This window comes from Ranitomeya imitator, chromosome 1, assembly GCF_032444005.1.
Source record: "Ranitomeya imitator isolate aRanImi1 chromosome 1, aRanImi1.pri, whole genome shotgun sequence".
NCBI classification, from domain to species: Eukaryota; Metazoa; Chordata; class Amphibia; order Anura; family Dendrobatidae; genus Ranitomeya; species Ranitomeya imitator.
In genome coordinates this window covers 899,113,586-899,129,561 of record NC_091282.1, presented here as the reverse complement: position 1 = coordinate 899,129,561, position 15,976 = coordinate 899,113,586, and the positions used below count along the sequence as shown (strand labels likewise).

Below are 15,976 nucleotides of genomic sequence, written 5' to 3'. Positions count from 1 at the left end.
GACTTGCGTTTAGGATCATTATCCATTTGTAGAAGCCATTCCAGCTCAAAAGAAAGGCAACACCTTTATATGCACATGATGGATATAAACCCATATAAAAGTGGGCTTTTTTCTGTCTGTCTGCATCATGTGCATATAAAGGTGTGGCCTGCCTTTCTCTTGAGCTGGGTATTATTGATGTGGTCTCCCTTGGCTGTGTGTCCACTAGTTGGGCTCAGTCCATCTTAGCCCTTAACTACACAAGTCACTTGACAAATAGTAAGGTTTTTGTTATTAGAGTTAGGAATGTCCCAATTATGGTTGCCGTGACAAGGCGGCAAAAAACATGTTAACTAAGTACTTTCTCTTATTTTCATGCACTATGCTTTCTATTTATTTACTGCAGGGTATCTAATTATTATGTTTCTATCTTTTTTTTTTTTCTGTTTAGTGGCTAATGTGAACGTGCGCTTACATACTGCATGCACACCAATTTATATCCTAGCTCATACCTTTGTGTTTTTCTCAGATTACATAGTAAAAATCTGGTGACAATATTGACCATTTAACAAGCCTTGCCAAATGACTTAAGATAAAAGCCAAATCAGAATCTCAATTTGGCAGACATGACATTTTGGGCCTTGTCCTTTGTCAGTGTAAAATACGAGATATGATTTGGCTGTGTGAGACAGTGACAAGCCAGGCCTGGCATGTCAGAGTGAGGAGACTTATAGGCCAAGTTCAAGTCCTCTTCCTCTCTGAAGAGGCAATTTGCATATTTAACTTTCCAGAGAAGCATGCATGGCATATACGTCTCCTCACTGTGACATGCCAGGCTAGGCTCGTCACTCTCCTTAATGTTTCATACACAAATCTCTAACAAATTGTGGCTGTCCCAGGCTAAAAATGGACGCTCCTTGTTTTGTGGTGCTCTCAGGTGGATTCCACATCCCACGGAAGAATAGTGGAAGCATTATCTGCCAGCATCTTGCTCTCTAGACCTCATGTGGTCAACATGGCATCTTATCTGTGCCATCACTCCTTCTGGCACAACGTTATTTTGGTTTATGGAGCTAAAATATCAGGATATAATGAATTTCTAATAATACCGTACATATCATGGTATTCCAATTTCACCTGTATCAGGTTAATCATCTTTACCCAGGTTTGAAGAATGTCTACTCCTATGGACCACTCCATGAAGTCTTGGTGCAGCTCCCCACAATATTGCCAGATCATTCAAAATCAAAAAATGTCAAAGGCACTAGAGGTTCTCCTCCAAGGAATCTTTTTATTGGTTACGGCATACAAAAGGTAAAAAGTGCATCAACGTTTCAGCCACTCAGGGCTTTTTTCAGCCAAATGTAGTAACCAAATGCACACTTCCTACTACATTTCACATCAAAAAGGCCCCATGTGGCTGAAACATTGCATGCACTTTTTACCTTTTGTAGTTTTTATTTTACTCATCTTGACCATTAAACTGCTCCCCTCAGCCACCAAATAACTCGTTGTAAGGCAACAACGAGAAGTAGGGGCACAGACAACAAGAAAATGCCCCTTAATCTTAGGACACATCTTTCTCTTTCGGTGACGACCTGCGCCAATTGTAGTGTTTGCTCACTACACCCTGGCAGCACAACAATTCGAGGATTTTTCGTGCTGTGTGTTAGCATTCTGTCGAAGTCACACTGTGTTCTGGCCTAATTCAACCTGAAGTGAAAGGAGAGAACCTGAAGGAACATGCCAACTCTCTAGCGGAAATGCAGACTTCCAAGACTAATCTCATGAATGAAATGTTGCGGATATTCATTTTAATTACACCTAGAGGGTAAAACCACTTCTTGCTTCATTTAGGGACAATAATCTCAAGCCTGACACTTTAATACTGTATAAGGGCTACAGAGATGAGGAAATGTTAGTAGGAAATGGTGATACTACACAAAGTGGTCAGAATCTTTAAAAAAAAAAAAAAGAAAAAGAAAGAAAAAACATGAATCTAACATTGCTGTGATCTCTAAATGGGTGTGGATTTGACTCACACCCATTGCCATTCTCCATTACTAAGTTGATAACTAGGAGAACCTGTTACTACAAGAGTCTACATTATAGGTTTTGTATCATCGGAGATATCTAATGCATATTCACAGGGTTACTTAGAAATACGTGGAATTGCTTAGCACACTAAAAGCCATAGAAAGGCTCCATTGTACATTACCCCGTGCACGGTGAGGAGCCAGTCCATGGCTGCTCAGATCCAATAAAGGAGCGATCCAGCACTTAGGGTTTAAAGGGTACTTGTCACCAGTTTTTTCACCTTATCTGAGAGCAGCATAATTAAGAGACAGAGACCCCGATTCCAGTTGTGTTATTTACTGAGCTGCTTGCTTTAGTTTTGATACAATTACTGTTTTAGCAGCAGGAGATTATCACTAGAAGACTAGAAAATCTACTGCCATGTAGCCCTCCATACTCATGAGCTCTGTATAAGTTAGCTCATATGACTGATTGGCAGCTTTCTGCCTATGCACAGTGTGCACAGAAAGATGTCAATCAGTAGTGTGGGCTGGGTTATATGGAGCTAAGCTTTCAGAGAACTACTAAATCTGCAGCTAGCAGCCCAGTAATGATACATACAGTTAGGTCCATATATATTTGGACAGATAACATTTTTCTAATTTTGGTTATAGACATTACCACAATGAATTTTAAACAAAACAATTCAGATGCAGTTGAAGTTCAGACTTTCAGCTTTCATTTGAGGGTATCCATATTAAATTGGATGAAGGGTTTAGGAGTTTCAGCTCCTTAACATGTGCCACCCTGTTTTTAAAGGGACCAAAAGTAATTATCCCCCATGCGGAAGTAAGCGGATCAATGCATTCCTATGTGTGAAGAATCCCTGCGATTCCGCACAAAAAAATGAACATGCTGCGTTTTTTTCCGGAATGCGATTCCACCGCGGGAAAAAATGCATGTGCACCAAAAATGCGGAATGCATTAAAAATGATGGGATGCTTATGTAAGCGTTTTTTTTTGTATTTTTGGGGGTGGAAAATGGCCGAAAAAACACTAAAAATCCTGAACGTTTGCACACAACCTAAGTGCTGGATCACTCTTTATTGCCAGGGTGAACCATACATGAATTGCAAGTGGAAGTCCAATATATTTGGGAACCCATAAAGAGAGGGATTCTATCACCCCATGCCATCAGGCGCGGTGACTGCAGAAGGGGACACTACACACTTGTTTTGGATCTCGCAGAAGGATCATGTGAAATATATACTCACAGATATGGCATTTCCGTAAGAGAACGTCTCATTTTTTACATTACGTTTTGTCTCTCAATGTGTTTTCTGAATTGTGGAGAAGCTTCCAGTGCTTTCTTTCTAGTTCATCATTTGCTGCTTTTATATTTTTTTTTCTTGTGTTACTTTGATGCTTTTATTTTTCTCTTACATGCATGGATAAAACCTAGATGCGGAGTTTCTATCAGCTTTACAAATACTTCTTTTAGAACTCACAATGGAAAGGTAACATTTACACCTACCAACTAAGAGTCCTGAACCATGGCAGATCGTAAGACTTGTAGAATCTGTGGCCAATGGATATTATTTCATGGAAGCACTTCACTTGGATTGCAGACACCTGAAACAAACAAAGATCACCGGATAGTACGGAAAGCCTGAGGAGGGGTTTATCTTGCCCCCATTTCCCCCACTGGTGATTGATAGCACTGGCTGAGCTTTCTCTGCAACCAGTTCTCGCTCCACGTACACTACTGCCGTCAACCACCAGTGAAGGGTGAGGGGCATGCAAAACCATTGGGTGGAATGGTGCACTGAGCGGCTCAGTCACACTAGGGGAGCACCGAGCACACTAGCTGGCAGCTCTGATGTAACATCAGTTTCCGAAGAACAGAGTAAAAAATTAGAGCACAGAGTCGGAGCCCATTTTGTTTTGTTTTTTTTCTTTAAAAATGTTTGACCTAAATTTAACAAAAAAAAAATCAAGACTATAAATCAAGGAAAATTATACATTTAAAAAATATATATATATTTTTTTAGGCCATATCGGCCTTCCCCAACTGCTATTAGCTGGAGCCTAGTGTTTTTCACACCTCAGCTTTGGAGGACCACCAACATGAAAATAGGCAGCACGAACTGGACTTCCCTTTCACGCTCCATGTGTGAAAAAAACTTTTTTGACTATTCTGTGTACTTTTCAGAAGAGTTTCCCTCACAAGTACAATATCATACTGAAATATTCAAATGTGAAAACCCCTTTAAGTAATGCATACTATTATAAAAGAACAAGAGAAATCCCGTTGAGAGCATTTATCATACAATTTCCAATAGAAATCAAGACAGGAACACGAGCGGACTTTGCCTTCTCAATGAGAACGCAATTAAGACTCGTAATGTAATACAAAGACCAAGCTGTTTTATACAACCTTTGATAACATGAAGGTCCAAGTTCAGCATTTCTGTCTATGTTAAGAGGGAAAACAACCATTACGACTACCACGTGCATATGACAGTGCCATATTTCTATAGGTCATGGGTAACATCTACATAATAAAGGCACAGCAGAACCTTTTTCTAAAAGGAACCAGTCAACTCTCCCGACATGTCAGTTTAGAAAATACCAGTAAGGGGTGCGTCTCAAAAGTCTGCCACTGTCCAATCAGTGTTGGAAGTGTCACACTGTGTAGACACACCCCTTTGACAAAAGCAATGTTAACACCTGGTTGTCAACTCATTCATAAATTTCTAATAGGAACCACAAAGGATTGACATAACACAGGATTCAATACAATCTAGAATTGCTACACTATTTACTAAAACAGGCATGAGATCATAGAATCATAGAATGTTAAGAGTTTGAAGGATTCACTAAACCATCTCAGACAGATGCATAGAATCATAGAATGTTAGAGATGGAAGGGACCTCAAGAATCATTGTGTCCAACCCCCTGCTCAATGCAATCTAAATCATCTAAAACTAAATCATCTCAGACAGTTGTCTGTCCAGCCTCTGTGTGAAGACTTCCATTGAAGGAGAACTCACCACTTCTCATGGCAGCCTGTTCCACTCAATGACCACCCTCTGTGTTAAAGTTTTTGCCAATATCTAATCTTTCAGTTTCATTCCATTGCTTCTCGTGCAAATGAGAATAATAATGATCCTTCAACACTTCTGTTAGCCTTCTAGGCCATATTTTGCAGTCCGCTCACCATGCTGGTTAAATAGTAACCTCGTTAAGTAGTAACCAACCAAACAACTGCTTGTATATATACAGGAGCTGGGGCGCAGAATCGCACAATAAGGTCTGTGATGAAACAGCATTTAACCTTATTTATCCAGATGTAAATTCAGTAGGCTAGGAGACATACACTATTATCATTATGTTGATTTTTGAGTTTGTGTCTTTCTTTGGTTAGTCAAGAAACATAGACTATTGTTCATATAACGTTGATTCGTGAGTTGACATTTATTGTAGCATATAGTTTTGCTATCTTGGACCACTGAGATGCAAGGTAATTGAACAATCGGATTCAGAAAGATTTAGATAAAAGCTTGAACAATGGGCTGCGACTAATAGAATGGTATGTAACAGGGTGAAATCCAAAATTCTACATATGGGCAAGAAAAATTAAAATTGCATCTACAGAATGGGAGGAATAGAACTAAGCAACAGCACGTGTGAAAAAGACTTGTGTACAGTAATAGATCACAGATTACACATGAGTGAACAGTGTGATGCAGCAGGCCTCACCTGGAATACTATGTCCAGTTCTGGGCACTGTATTTTAAAAAAAGACATTGAAAAACTGTAGCAAGTTCAAAGAAGAGCTACCAGGATGGTGAGCGAACTGCAAAGACCACATATAGACCTCACATACACGACAAAGTAAAAACTCACCCCTGATCACTCCTGGACGAAGCATTTACGCAAGTCAGGTGTGGTGGGTCCCTGGTTCCATACAATGCAGATAATGTTACCTTTACTTTTAATCCTCTTTGTGTGGTCTATATGCTGCTAGATAGATTGGTGCTATGCAGGATTGTCACTGTGTATTTATCCATGCTTTACTTAGCACCTCTTCTGATTTGCAGTATGGACACTGTTTTTTCTGGCACGATGCTTATTTGTATTGAATTGATTTCATATGGACTATACAATGTATTACACGCTATACTACCCAGGTGTACCCACCCTTTTGCTTCCTGTACTTGTTTCTCCTCTTCTTGTTGATATATTAGGATATTGGTTATATACGGTATATATGTCTTTTTAATAATTTGCCATAAAGATGTTTTTTTTTAGCCTTTTAGAAAGAAGTTTCATATCCTAAAGTGTTTTTACTTATCAGCAGAGTGGAAATATCCACGTTTTCTCTCCCAGTCCATAACTGTAGCATACCGATTGTTTATACAGGGTGGAGCGCGGTAATTTGCTTTTTTGCACTGCATGCTGTGGCGGCACTGTCGGTCGAAGAGAGGGGAGAGTGGGTGTGGCTTACAGTGGCTGATGGGAGATTTGTATTCCTCTGCCTTTCAGTTGCCATCATGCAGTGGACACGTGAGGAGAGGTCATTTTGTGTTGAAGCGTATTTTTCAAATGCCCACTCGATCATTGCAGTGCAGCGTGCTTTTCGTTTACAATTCGCTGTTCCTCCACGCGGACGTGTTCCTGGACGGCAATCAATTGTAAATTGGGTGAATGCATTCAGAACAGCAGGGAATGTGTCATGTGTACGAAGGGGACCTGAGAGAAGGATTACAACACCACAAAACATCGAGAGAGTTAGAGCAGCAGTACTGCAATCTCCGAAACGCTCTGCTCGGAAGCAATCATTCGCTCTTGGCATTTCAAGACGTTCTCTCCACCGGATTCTTCATGATGAACTGAATTTTCACCCGTATAAAATGTGCGTGGTCCAACATTTGTCAGCATGGGACTATTTGACACGGCGGACCTCTTGTGAAGACATGTTAGCAACGATACCCCGTGACGCAATTGTGTTTTTTTCTGATGAGGCACATTTTCACCTCAGTGGGTGTGTAAACAAACAAAATATGCGTTACTGGAGTGAAACAAACCCCAGAGAAGTTCACGAGAGACCTCTGCATTCGGACCGCGTCACTGTGTGGTGCGTCTAAGTCTAAGGTGTATATCAACCGTCCCAACACCTTGGAAGACCTAAGGAACAATATTGAAGCTGAAATTGGCAGAATACCAGTGGACATGCTTGTTAGAGTTCATGAAAACTTCAGAAAACGTATGCAGCAGTGTGTGGATAGCGAAGGTCGACATTTGCCAGATACACTATTTAAAACCATGTAATTTAAAAATTCCATTACTGTTCAGTATAATTAAAATATAAAATAAATTTTTCTAATGATCATAATTTTTTTATTTCATTCCCAAATCAGCAAATTACCGCGCTCCACCCTGTATAAAGGGGTTGTCCTGTCTTCTGATGAAAATACGCAATCATTTTATGCGACTGCACACTTCTAAATCCCCACAGCGCACACTGACTTTGTCAGATTTTCTGGTGTGGAAAGGTGGGAGTGAGAATTTACGTGACCTTAAGCATGCTATCTGTATACATGCGGTCACATGCCGGCTAGGCGTGCGTGGCATCGCTCTATACATGTGACAAACTGTAAACCTTGGCAAAAGAGCTATAAAATAAGAAGTGTTTGCAGTATTTCAGCACAGCATTGTCAGTTTTGGGTTCATTTAAAAGGGCACTATTGTCAGTTTAGCTTTATTCCAATGAATGGAAAAAAAAACAAAAAAACTTTTTTTTCTAATCTTGGACAATTTGTTTTAACTCTAAACATGCTGGAAAACTTACCAAAACTAACAGCATAGCAGGTCCCAAGTAGATGAGAAAAAAAAATAAAGTAATCATGGTTAAGCTAAAAATTCCTCGAATCCACCAATTTTTCCATCTGAAATATATAAAATAGTAATAAATCAACTTTAGCGTGATCGTCTGTGATCAAATGAATACAAATTACAACAGGCTTTGCCAAGGACATGAAAATATAGCAGAGAAGATGGAGTGAACATCAAGCAATCCTCTGCAGTTCATAGAGGTAACGAATCCCCAACAACTTCACTCTTGATACGAGTATGATGCCTTTCTAGATGGTTATACCCTATTCATGACATATAGGTTAAGAAGAATCCTCAACAGAAGACAAACCTTTAAAGGAAAAGGTTGTCTCAAGTTCATAAACGGTTAAAATTGCAAATTGCTTGCAAATCCTAGCCAATTTGCTATTTGAACCTTATGGAAAAGGGACCGCCAGTACAAACAAAGTAAAGGCGCTCAGTGCACCCTTGGTGTGGCCAAACATTCAAGTGCACCTTTCCATCTACTTGTTTTCCCCCTATCTCTGCCCCTCCCCTATATTTTGATTGATAGTAACAGATTTATATAGGCAAAGAAGGGCAGAGATGGATGGAATATAAGTAGGTGGAAAGGTGCACTTAAATGTTTAGCCACACCAAGGGTGCACCGAGAGCCTGTACTTGGTTTGAACAGTCATTCTGTGTGGACAGTCCCTTTAAATTAAAAAAAAAACCTCTCCATTCGTGAGAACGACGAGAATTTTTATATGTAAAGCTTGTTGCCTAGATTACCGACCACCCTTTAGTCCCAGTCTGGCTGGTGACCTAGGCAAGGAGCATGCGGCACAAGCAAGCCCTTTCCTTTACAGCCCACTGGAGTAAAAATTTAAAGGAAGCAGAGAAACATACAGATTACTCCAGAAACCTCACAAAATATAAATAAAAACAAATGTTAATTTAATGTGATACACACTTATAAAAAATGATAAGGAATTAATAGGACATCAAGGACTAAAGCCTACTAAAGGCTACTTTCACACATCAGGTTTTTGCCATCATGTACAATCCGGCGAATTTTTTAAAAACTGATCCAGGGCAAATTGTGGAAAACTGATGCACCGGATCTGTTTTTTTTTTTTTTTTTTAAATACCCGGGAATAAAGGAGAGAGAGAGAGAGGAGAGAGAGGAGAGTTAAGAGAGAAGAGAGGAGAGAGTTGAGAAGAGAGGAGGAGAGAGAGAGAGAGAGAAAGAAAGAGTTCATGATTTGAATAGATTTGTGTAAAAAAACGGATTTGGTAGCCGGATTCGATCATTTCACCTCACGTTTTTCGCCGGATCCATCGCTGGCGGTTTTTTCGCCGGACAGAAAAAACGTTCCTATGTCTATTTTCTCCGGCCGCCGGAAGACAAATTTTAGATGGAGCTGGCAAAAAAACGGATGAAACGTGAGGCCATCGGTCGCAATCCGGTGCCAATACAAGTCTATGAGAAAAAACCGGATCCAGCGGCAAATTTTGCCGGATCCGTTTTTTTTTTTTTTTTTCCAAAATTCACAGGATTGTGCCTGGCGGCAAAAAACTGATGTGTGAAAGTAGCCTAAGAGGGGCCCTTACGTTTACAAATCCCATTAAGAGAGTCGATGAGCAAAAAAATAAATAAAAGAACCACAAAATAATTAGGTATATACAGTGGCTTGCGAAAGTATTCACCATCCTTGGCATTTTTCGTGTTTTGTTACCTCACAACCTGAAATTTCACTGTTTATTTTAAGGGTTTGTACCAGTTCATGTAAAGAACATGCCTACAACTGTGAACATTTGGTTTTCTTTTATTTGTGAACCAAACAACAAATAGGATAAAATAACTGAAAACTTCAGTGTGCATAACTATTCACCACCCTAAAGTTAGTACTTTGTAGAGCCTCCTTTTGCAGCAATTACAGCTGCAAGTCACTTTGGATAAGTCTCTATGAGCTTTCCACATCTTGCCACTGGGATCTTTGATCATTCCTCAAGGTAAAACTGCTCCAGCTTCTTCAAGTTAGGCTAGTTTCACACTAGCGTTTTGCTGAGCTGTGGACTTCCTCCGTGAAGCCCCGCCCACGGCCACACCTCCACCACTCGGCTCCACCTACGTCCGAATGCAGCCTGCGTACCTATCTTTAACAATTAGGTACGCAGGTCGTGCGGATGCCTCCGCATGCGTCGTTTTGACGATGAGGAGACCCGCGTGAACGCAGCTTATTGGTATTTTTTTTTCTCGGCATCGTCAAAACGACGCATGCAGAGGCATCCGCATACATCCGCACGACCTGCGTACCTAATGCTAAAGATGGGTACGCAAGCCGCATGCGGACGTAGGCGGAGCTGAGCGGGGGAGGTGCGGCAGTGGGCGGGGCTTCACAGAGGCAGTCTGCAGCCTTCTGCAGCTCAGCAAAACGTTAGTGTGAAACTAGCCTTAGAAGGTTTCCTTTGGTGAATGACAATCTTCAAGTATGAACACAGATTCTCAAATGGATTAAGGTCTGGACTTTGATTAGGCCACTCCAAAACATTTACATGTTTCCCCTTAAACTATTCGAGTGTTGCTGTAGGAGTATGCTTTGAGTCAGTCTTATATTAATGTGAACCTTCATCCCAGTCTCAAATCACTGACCGATAAACAGATTTTACTCAAGAATATCCCTATATTTCGCAGCATCTGTCTTCCCTTCGACTACGACCATTTTCCCTGTCCATGCTGCCGAACAACATCCACACAGCATGATCCTGCCACCACCATGTTTCACTGTAGGGATGGTGTTCTTGGGGTGATGAGCAGTGTTGGTGTTATGATCCGGTGACCTTGGAGCCGCATGGAACTTTCTCTGGAGTTGGTGGAAACTATACTGACCGCAAATCCTGAACTTAACTCCGCAATTAGAAGTAGCCGTGGGGTGTGCCTAACAAATCCTAGACACCTCGACACAGCCGGAGGACTAAATACCCCTATAGATGGAAATAGGAATTCTACCTTGCCTCAGAGCAGAACCCCAAAGGATAGGCAGCCCCCCACAAATATTGACTGTGAGTAGTAGAGGAAAAGACACACACAGGCAGGAAACAGGATTTAGCAAAAGAGGCCACTCTAGCTAAAATAGGAAAGGATAGGACAGGATACTAAGCGGTCAGTATTAAAACCCTTCCAAAAATATCCACAGCAGAAAATACCAAAAAACTCCACCATCTAACTAAAGTTGTGGAGCGTATATCTGCAACTCCAGAGAATCCAGCAAGACTGAGAAAACACTGACACAATCTAAGCTGGACAAGAGAAAACAAATGAATAGCACAGAATTATTAAGCACACAGCATGTGTACCACAGAAACAAAAACCAGACACTTATCTTTGCTGAAATGGCAGCAAGGCAGGAGGAACCAGACAAAGATCCAAAACCTCCCAGAACCATGGACAACTGGCAAGGACTAATGAATCCTGCACACCTAAATACCCCAGTCAGAGCTGCAATCAGCAGATACACCTGACCAGGACAGCAACTCAGGGACAACTGCATTACCACCTACAACCACCGGAGGGAGCCCAAAAGCAGAATTCACAACAGTTTGGTGCCAGACCTAGTGTTCACCTTTGTGGCCAAAAAGTTCAATTTTGGTCTCATCTGATCACAGCACTTTCCTCCACACATCTGGGGAGTCTCCCACATGTATTTTGGCAAACTTAAAACAAGGCTTGCAATTTGTGTGTGTAAGTAAAGGCTTTTTTTCTGTATACTCTTCCATAAAGGCCACCTCTATGAAGTGTAAGGCTTATTCTGGTCGAATGGACAGATACCCCAATCCCTGCTTGGGAACTCTGCAGCTCCTTCAGGGTTACCTTTGGGCTGTGTTGCCTCTCTGATTAATGCCCTCCTTGTTTGGGCTGAGACTTTGGGTGGGCGGCCCTCAGGTTTTTGTGGTACCATGTTTTTTTCATTTGACTAGAACAGATTCAATGGTGCTCAAGGGAGCATCAAAGATTGTGATTGATTTATTTATTTAAATAAATGAAACAGAGATGTATACTTCTCAACAACTTTGACCGTGAATTGTTTGGAGAGCTTCTTGGTCTTCATGGTGTTTGGTTAGTGATGTCTCTAGCTTAATGGTGTTGCAGCCAGGGCCGGCTCCAGGTTTTCGTGGGCCCAGGGCGAAAGAGTCTCAGTGGGCTCCTTTACAACATACCACAATTCATGATGCACAGATACGGCAGAGAAATATAGGCATAGTACAATGCCAAAGATTTCACTTACTTCTTACATAATACATGAGTGGTATCAATAGCTCAGAAACCAGACAGTATAGTCCTCTATACAGTATTATGGGCACCACACAGTACTTAATACATAGCTCAGAAACCAGACAGTATAGTCCTCTATACAGTATTATGGACACCACACAGTACTCAATACAGAATACAATAGCTCAGAAACCAGACAGTATAGTCCTCTATACAGTATTATGGGCACCACACAGTACTCAATACAGAATACTGTAATATATATATATATATATATATTGCTCCATACAGAATAATGAGCCCCACATATTGTGCCATACAGTAGAATGAGCCCCATATAATGCTCCATTCAGAATAATGAGCCCCTAGTTTGGCACCATACAGTATAATGAGCCCCATATAATGCTCCATACAGCATATGATGGGCCCCATATAGAGCTCCATACAGAATGGGCCCCATATAATGCTCCATACAGTATATGATGGGCACCATATAGTGCTCCAGTATATGATGGGCCCCATATATTTCTTCATATGTAATTGGCCCCATACGATGCTCCATATGTAATTGGCCCAATAAGATGTTTCATATATAATGGGCCACATATACTGCTCTATATGTAATTGGCCCCATAAGATACTCCATAAGTAATTGGCCCCGTAAGATGCTTCATATATAATAGGCCCCATATAGGCTCCATATGTAATTGGCCCCATAAAGTGCTCCAAAAAAAAAAAAAAAAAAAGGAAAAGAAATACCTCTCCTGCTAGGCTCTAGACTCCTCAGCGCCGCAGTCTTCCATTTCTCTGCACTGTGACTGTTCAGGCAGAGGGCGCACAGATGTGACTTCATTGCGCTCTCTGAACTGAACGTCACAGAGGACGCAGTAGATGCCGCAGCGGTGGAACCGGGGCCCGGAGCAGGTGGGGGGCCCACTGGCACCGGGCGCCCATAGCGTGCCACTGTCCCAGGCAACGAGTGGGCCCCCTGCCTGCTCCGGGCCCCTGCCCTTGCCCTGATGCCAGCACTGGTTGCAGCTTCTGCAGCCTTTCAGAAAAGGTATGCATATAGTGACAGACCATGTGGCTGAAAAAAAAAATGTCCCCGCTCTCCTTAATAAAATACTTGACTTTATTTCATGCATTTAAAAGACAAACAGCCCCACGGACAACGCTCAGGAGGACAAAGCTTTTGATAAAGATAGCAGCAGCGATCTAAACGCGTAGCTCATGTCCTCCTGAGCGTTGTCCGTGGGGCTTTTTGTATTTTAAACGCATGAAATAAAGTCAAGTATTTTATTAAGGAGAGCGGGGACATTTTTTCCCCCCATTTATTATTGGATCATCTCATCAGGACGGGGGTTCGGTGCACCTTCTGAAGATCGGCGAGCTGGCTTTTTCTTTCCTTTTTTCTTGTGACAGACCATGTGACACTTGTCATAAAGTCAAAGTAATCACTGCACTCGTATAGTTTCAAGTTGCATATATCAAAAGTTTATTTGGCTTGGGTCAGTAGATAAATGCTTGGCGAATTTAACGTTTCGGCCAGCCCGTGGCCTTGCTCACAAAATCGCCTAATGGAAATCTGTTGTTTAAAGCAGGGGTCCCCAACTCCAGTCCTCAAGGCCCGCCAACATGTCATGTTTTCAGGATTTCCTTAGTCTTGCCCAGGTAATAATTGCATCACCTGTGCAATGCAAAGGAAATCCTGAAAACATGACCTGTTGGTGGGCCTTGAGGATTGGAGTTGGGGACCCCTGGTTTAAAGTAAGGATACCGTATGGCTGATGAGTCAGATAGGAGGACCCAAATGTGTAACCAAACTGATGTGGTATAAACGCTTGCCCGTGCACTACGGCTGTAATTCCAGCCGGAGGGTAAACAATTGCTGTCGTATATATACACTCAGGAGTACAGATCAGGCTGTGTAAATCATCTGCCTTCTGGACTATCCCAGGAAAAGCCGGGGAAGATAGTGCTGTCTCACATATGGAATCAGGGGCACAGATCAGGTGGTATAATCCCTGTATGGTTTGGTATGTCCCAGATGAAGTCAATGGTAATATCAATCTGTTCTCCTCGTTCCTGTGTGCAGAGCAAGCGTTGGTGGCCAGGTGGAGGGTGCCGACACAGACCTGTGTCAAGGCAGTGGGACAGGTCTGTGTCGGCACCCTCCACCTGGCCACCAACGCTTGCTCTGCACACAGGAACGAGGAGAACAGATTGATATTACCATTGACTTCATCTGGGACATACCAAACCATACAGGGATTATACCACCTGATCTGTGCCCCTGATTCCATATGTGAGACAGCACTATCTTCCCCGGCTTTTCCTGGGATAGTCCAGAAGGCACATGATCTACACAGCCTGATCTGTACTCCTGAGTGTATATATACGACAGCAATTGTTTACCCTCCGGCTGGAATTACAGCCGTAATGCACGGGCAAGCGTTTATACCACATCAGTTTGGTTACACATTTGGGTCCTCCTATCTGACTCATCAGCCATACGGTATCCTTACTTTAAACAACAGATTTCCATTAGGCGATTTTGTGAGCAAGGCCACGGGCTGGCCGAAACGTTAAATTCGCCAAGCATTTATCTACTGACCCAAGCCAAATAAACTTTTGATATATGCAACTTGAAACTATACGAGTGCAGTGATTACTTTGACTTTATGACTTGTGGGATTTAGTGTCCCGTTCACTGGCACCGTGAACTATATTGATTGAGTGCTAGCTTTCCAGATTCTCTACATGTGACACTTGTGACACTTGTGACACACACGTTGACTTCCTTTCACTAACTGTAACTTATGAAGGAATTGCTGGCACCTGAAATTTTTAGGGGCTTCATCGCAAAAGGGGTGAATACATATGTACATGCCATTTTTAGTTATTTGATCCCAATTAATTTATGCCTATACACAAATCGATTACAAAAATATTTAAAGATAGGTTGCAATGTCCAAAACAGGTAAAAAGTCAAGGGGATGAATACTTTAGCAAGTTTGTGTGTGTATGTACGATAGATAGATAGATAGATAGATAGATAGATAGATAGATAGATAGATAGATAGATGTGGGATAGATAGATAGATAGATAGATAGATAGATAGATAGATAGATAGATGTGGGATAGATAGATAGATAGATGGATAGGGATAGATAGATAGATGTGGGATAGATGTGGGATAGATAGATAGATAGATAGATAGATAGATAGATAGATAGATAGATAGATAGATGTGGGATAGATAGATAGATAGATAGATAGATAGATAGATAGATAGATAGATAGATAGATAGATGTGGGATAGATAGATAGGGATAGATAGATAGATGTGGGATAGATAGATAGATGTGGGATAGATAGATAGATGTGGGATAGATAGATAGATGTGGGATAGATAGATAGATAGATGTGGGATAGATAGATAGATAGATAGATAGATAGATAGATAGATAGATAGATAGATAGATAGATAGATAGATAGATGTGGGATAGATAGATAGATAGATAGATAGATAGATAGATAGATATAGATAGATAGATAGATAGATAGATAGATATGGGATAGATAGATAGATAGATAGATAGATAGATAGATAGATAGATAGATAGATAGATAGATAGATGTGGGATAGATAGATAGATAGGGATAGATAGATAGATGTGGGATAGATAGATAGATGTGGGATAGATAGATAGATGTGGGATAGATAGATAGATAGGGATAGATAGATAGATGTGGGATAGATAGATAGATAGGGATAGATAGATAGATAGATAGATAGATAGATGTGGGATAGATAGATAGATAGATAGATAGATAGATAGATAG

The 15,976-nt window shown here is 41.3% G+C and overlaps 1 protein-coding gene across 1 annotated transcript in view; it reads right to left on the bottom strand.

Annotated features, from left to right (window-relative positions):
- Positions 1-15,976, bottom strand: part of CDS1 (CDP-diacylglycerol synthase 1) — a 151,729-nt gene that overhangs the window by 44,514 nt on the left and 91,239 nt on the right. The window contains exons 3-4 of the mRNA XM_069743262.1: positions 7,851-7,947; positions 3,530-3,627 (exon numbers count right to left, since the gene is read on the bottom strand). Of these exons, the coding sequence (XP_069599363.1) occupies positions 3,530-3,627; positions 7,851-7,947 (195 nt within the window). The remainder of the gene's footprint in view (positions 1-3,529; positions 3,628-7,850; positions 7,948-15,976) is intronic.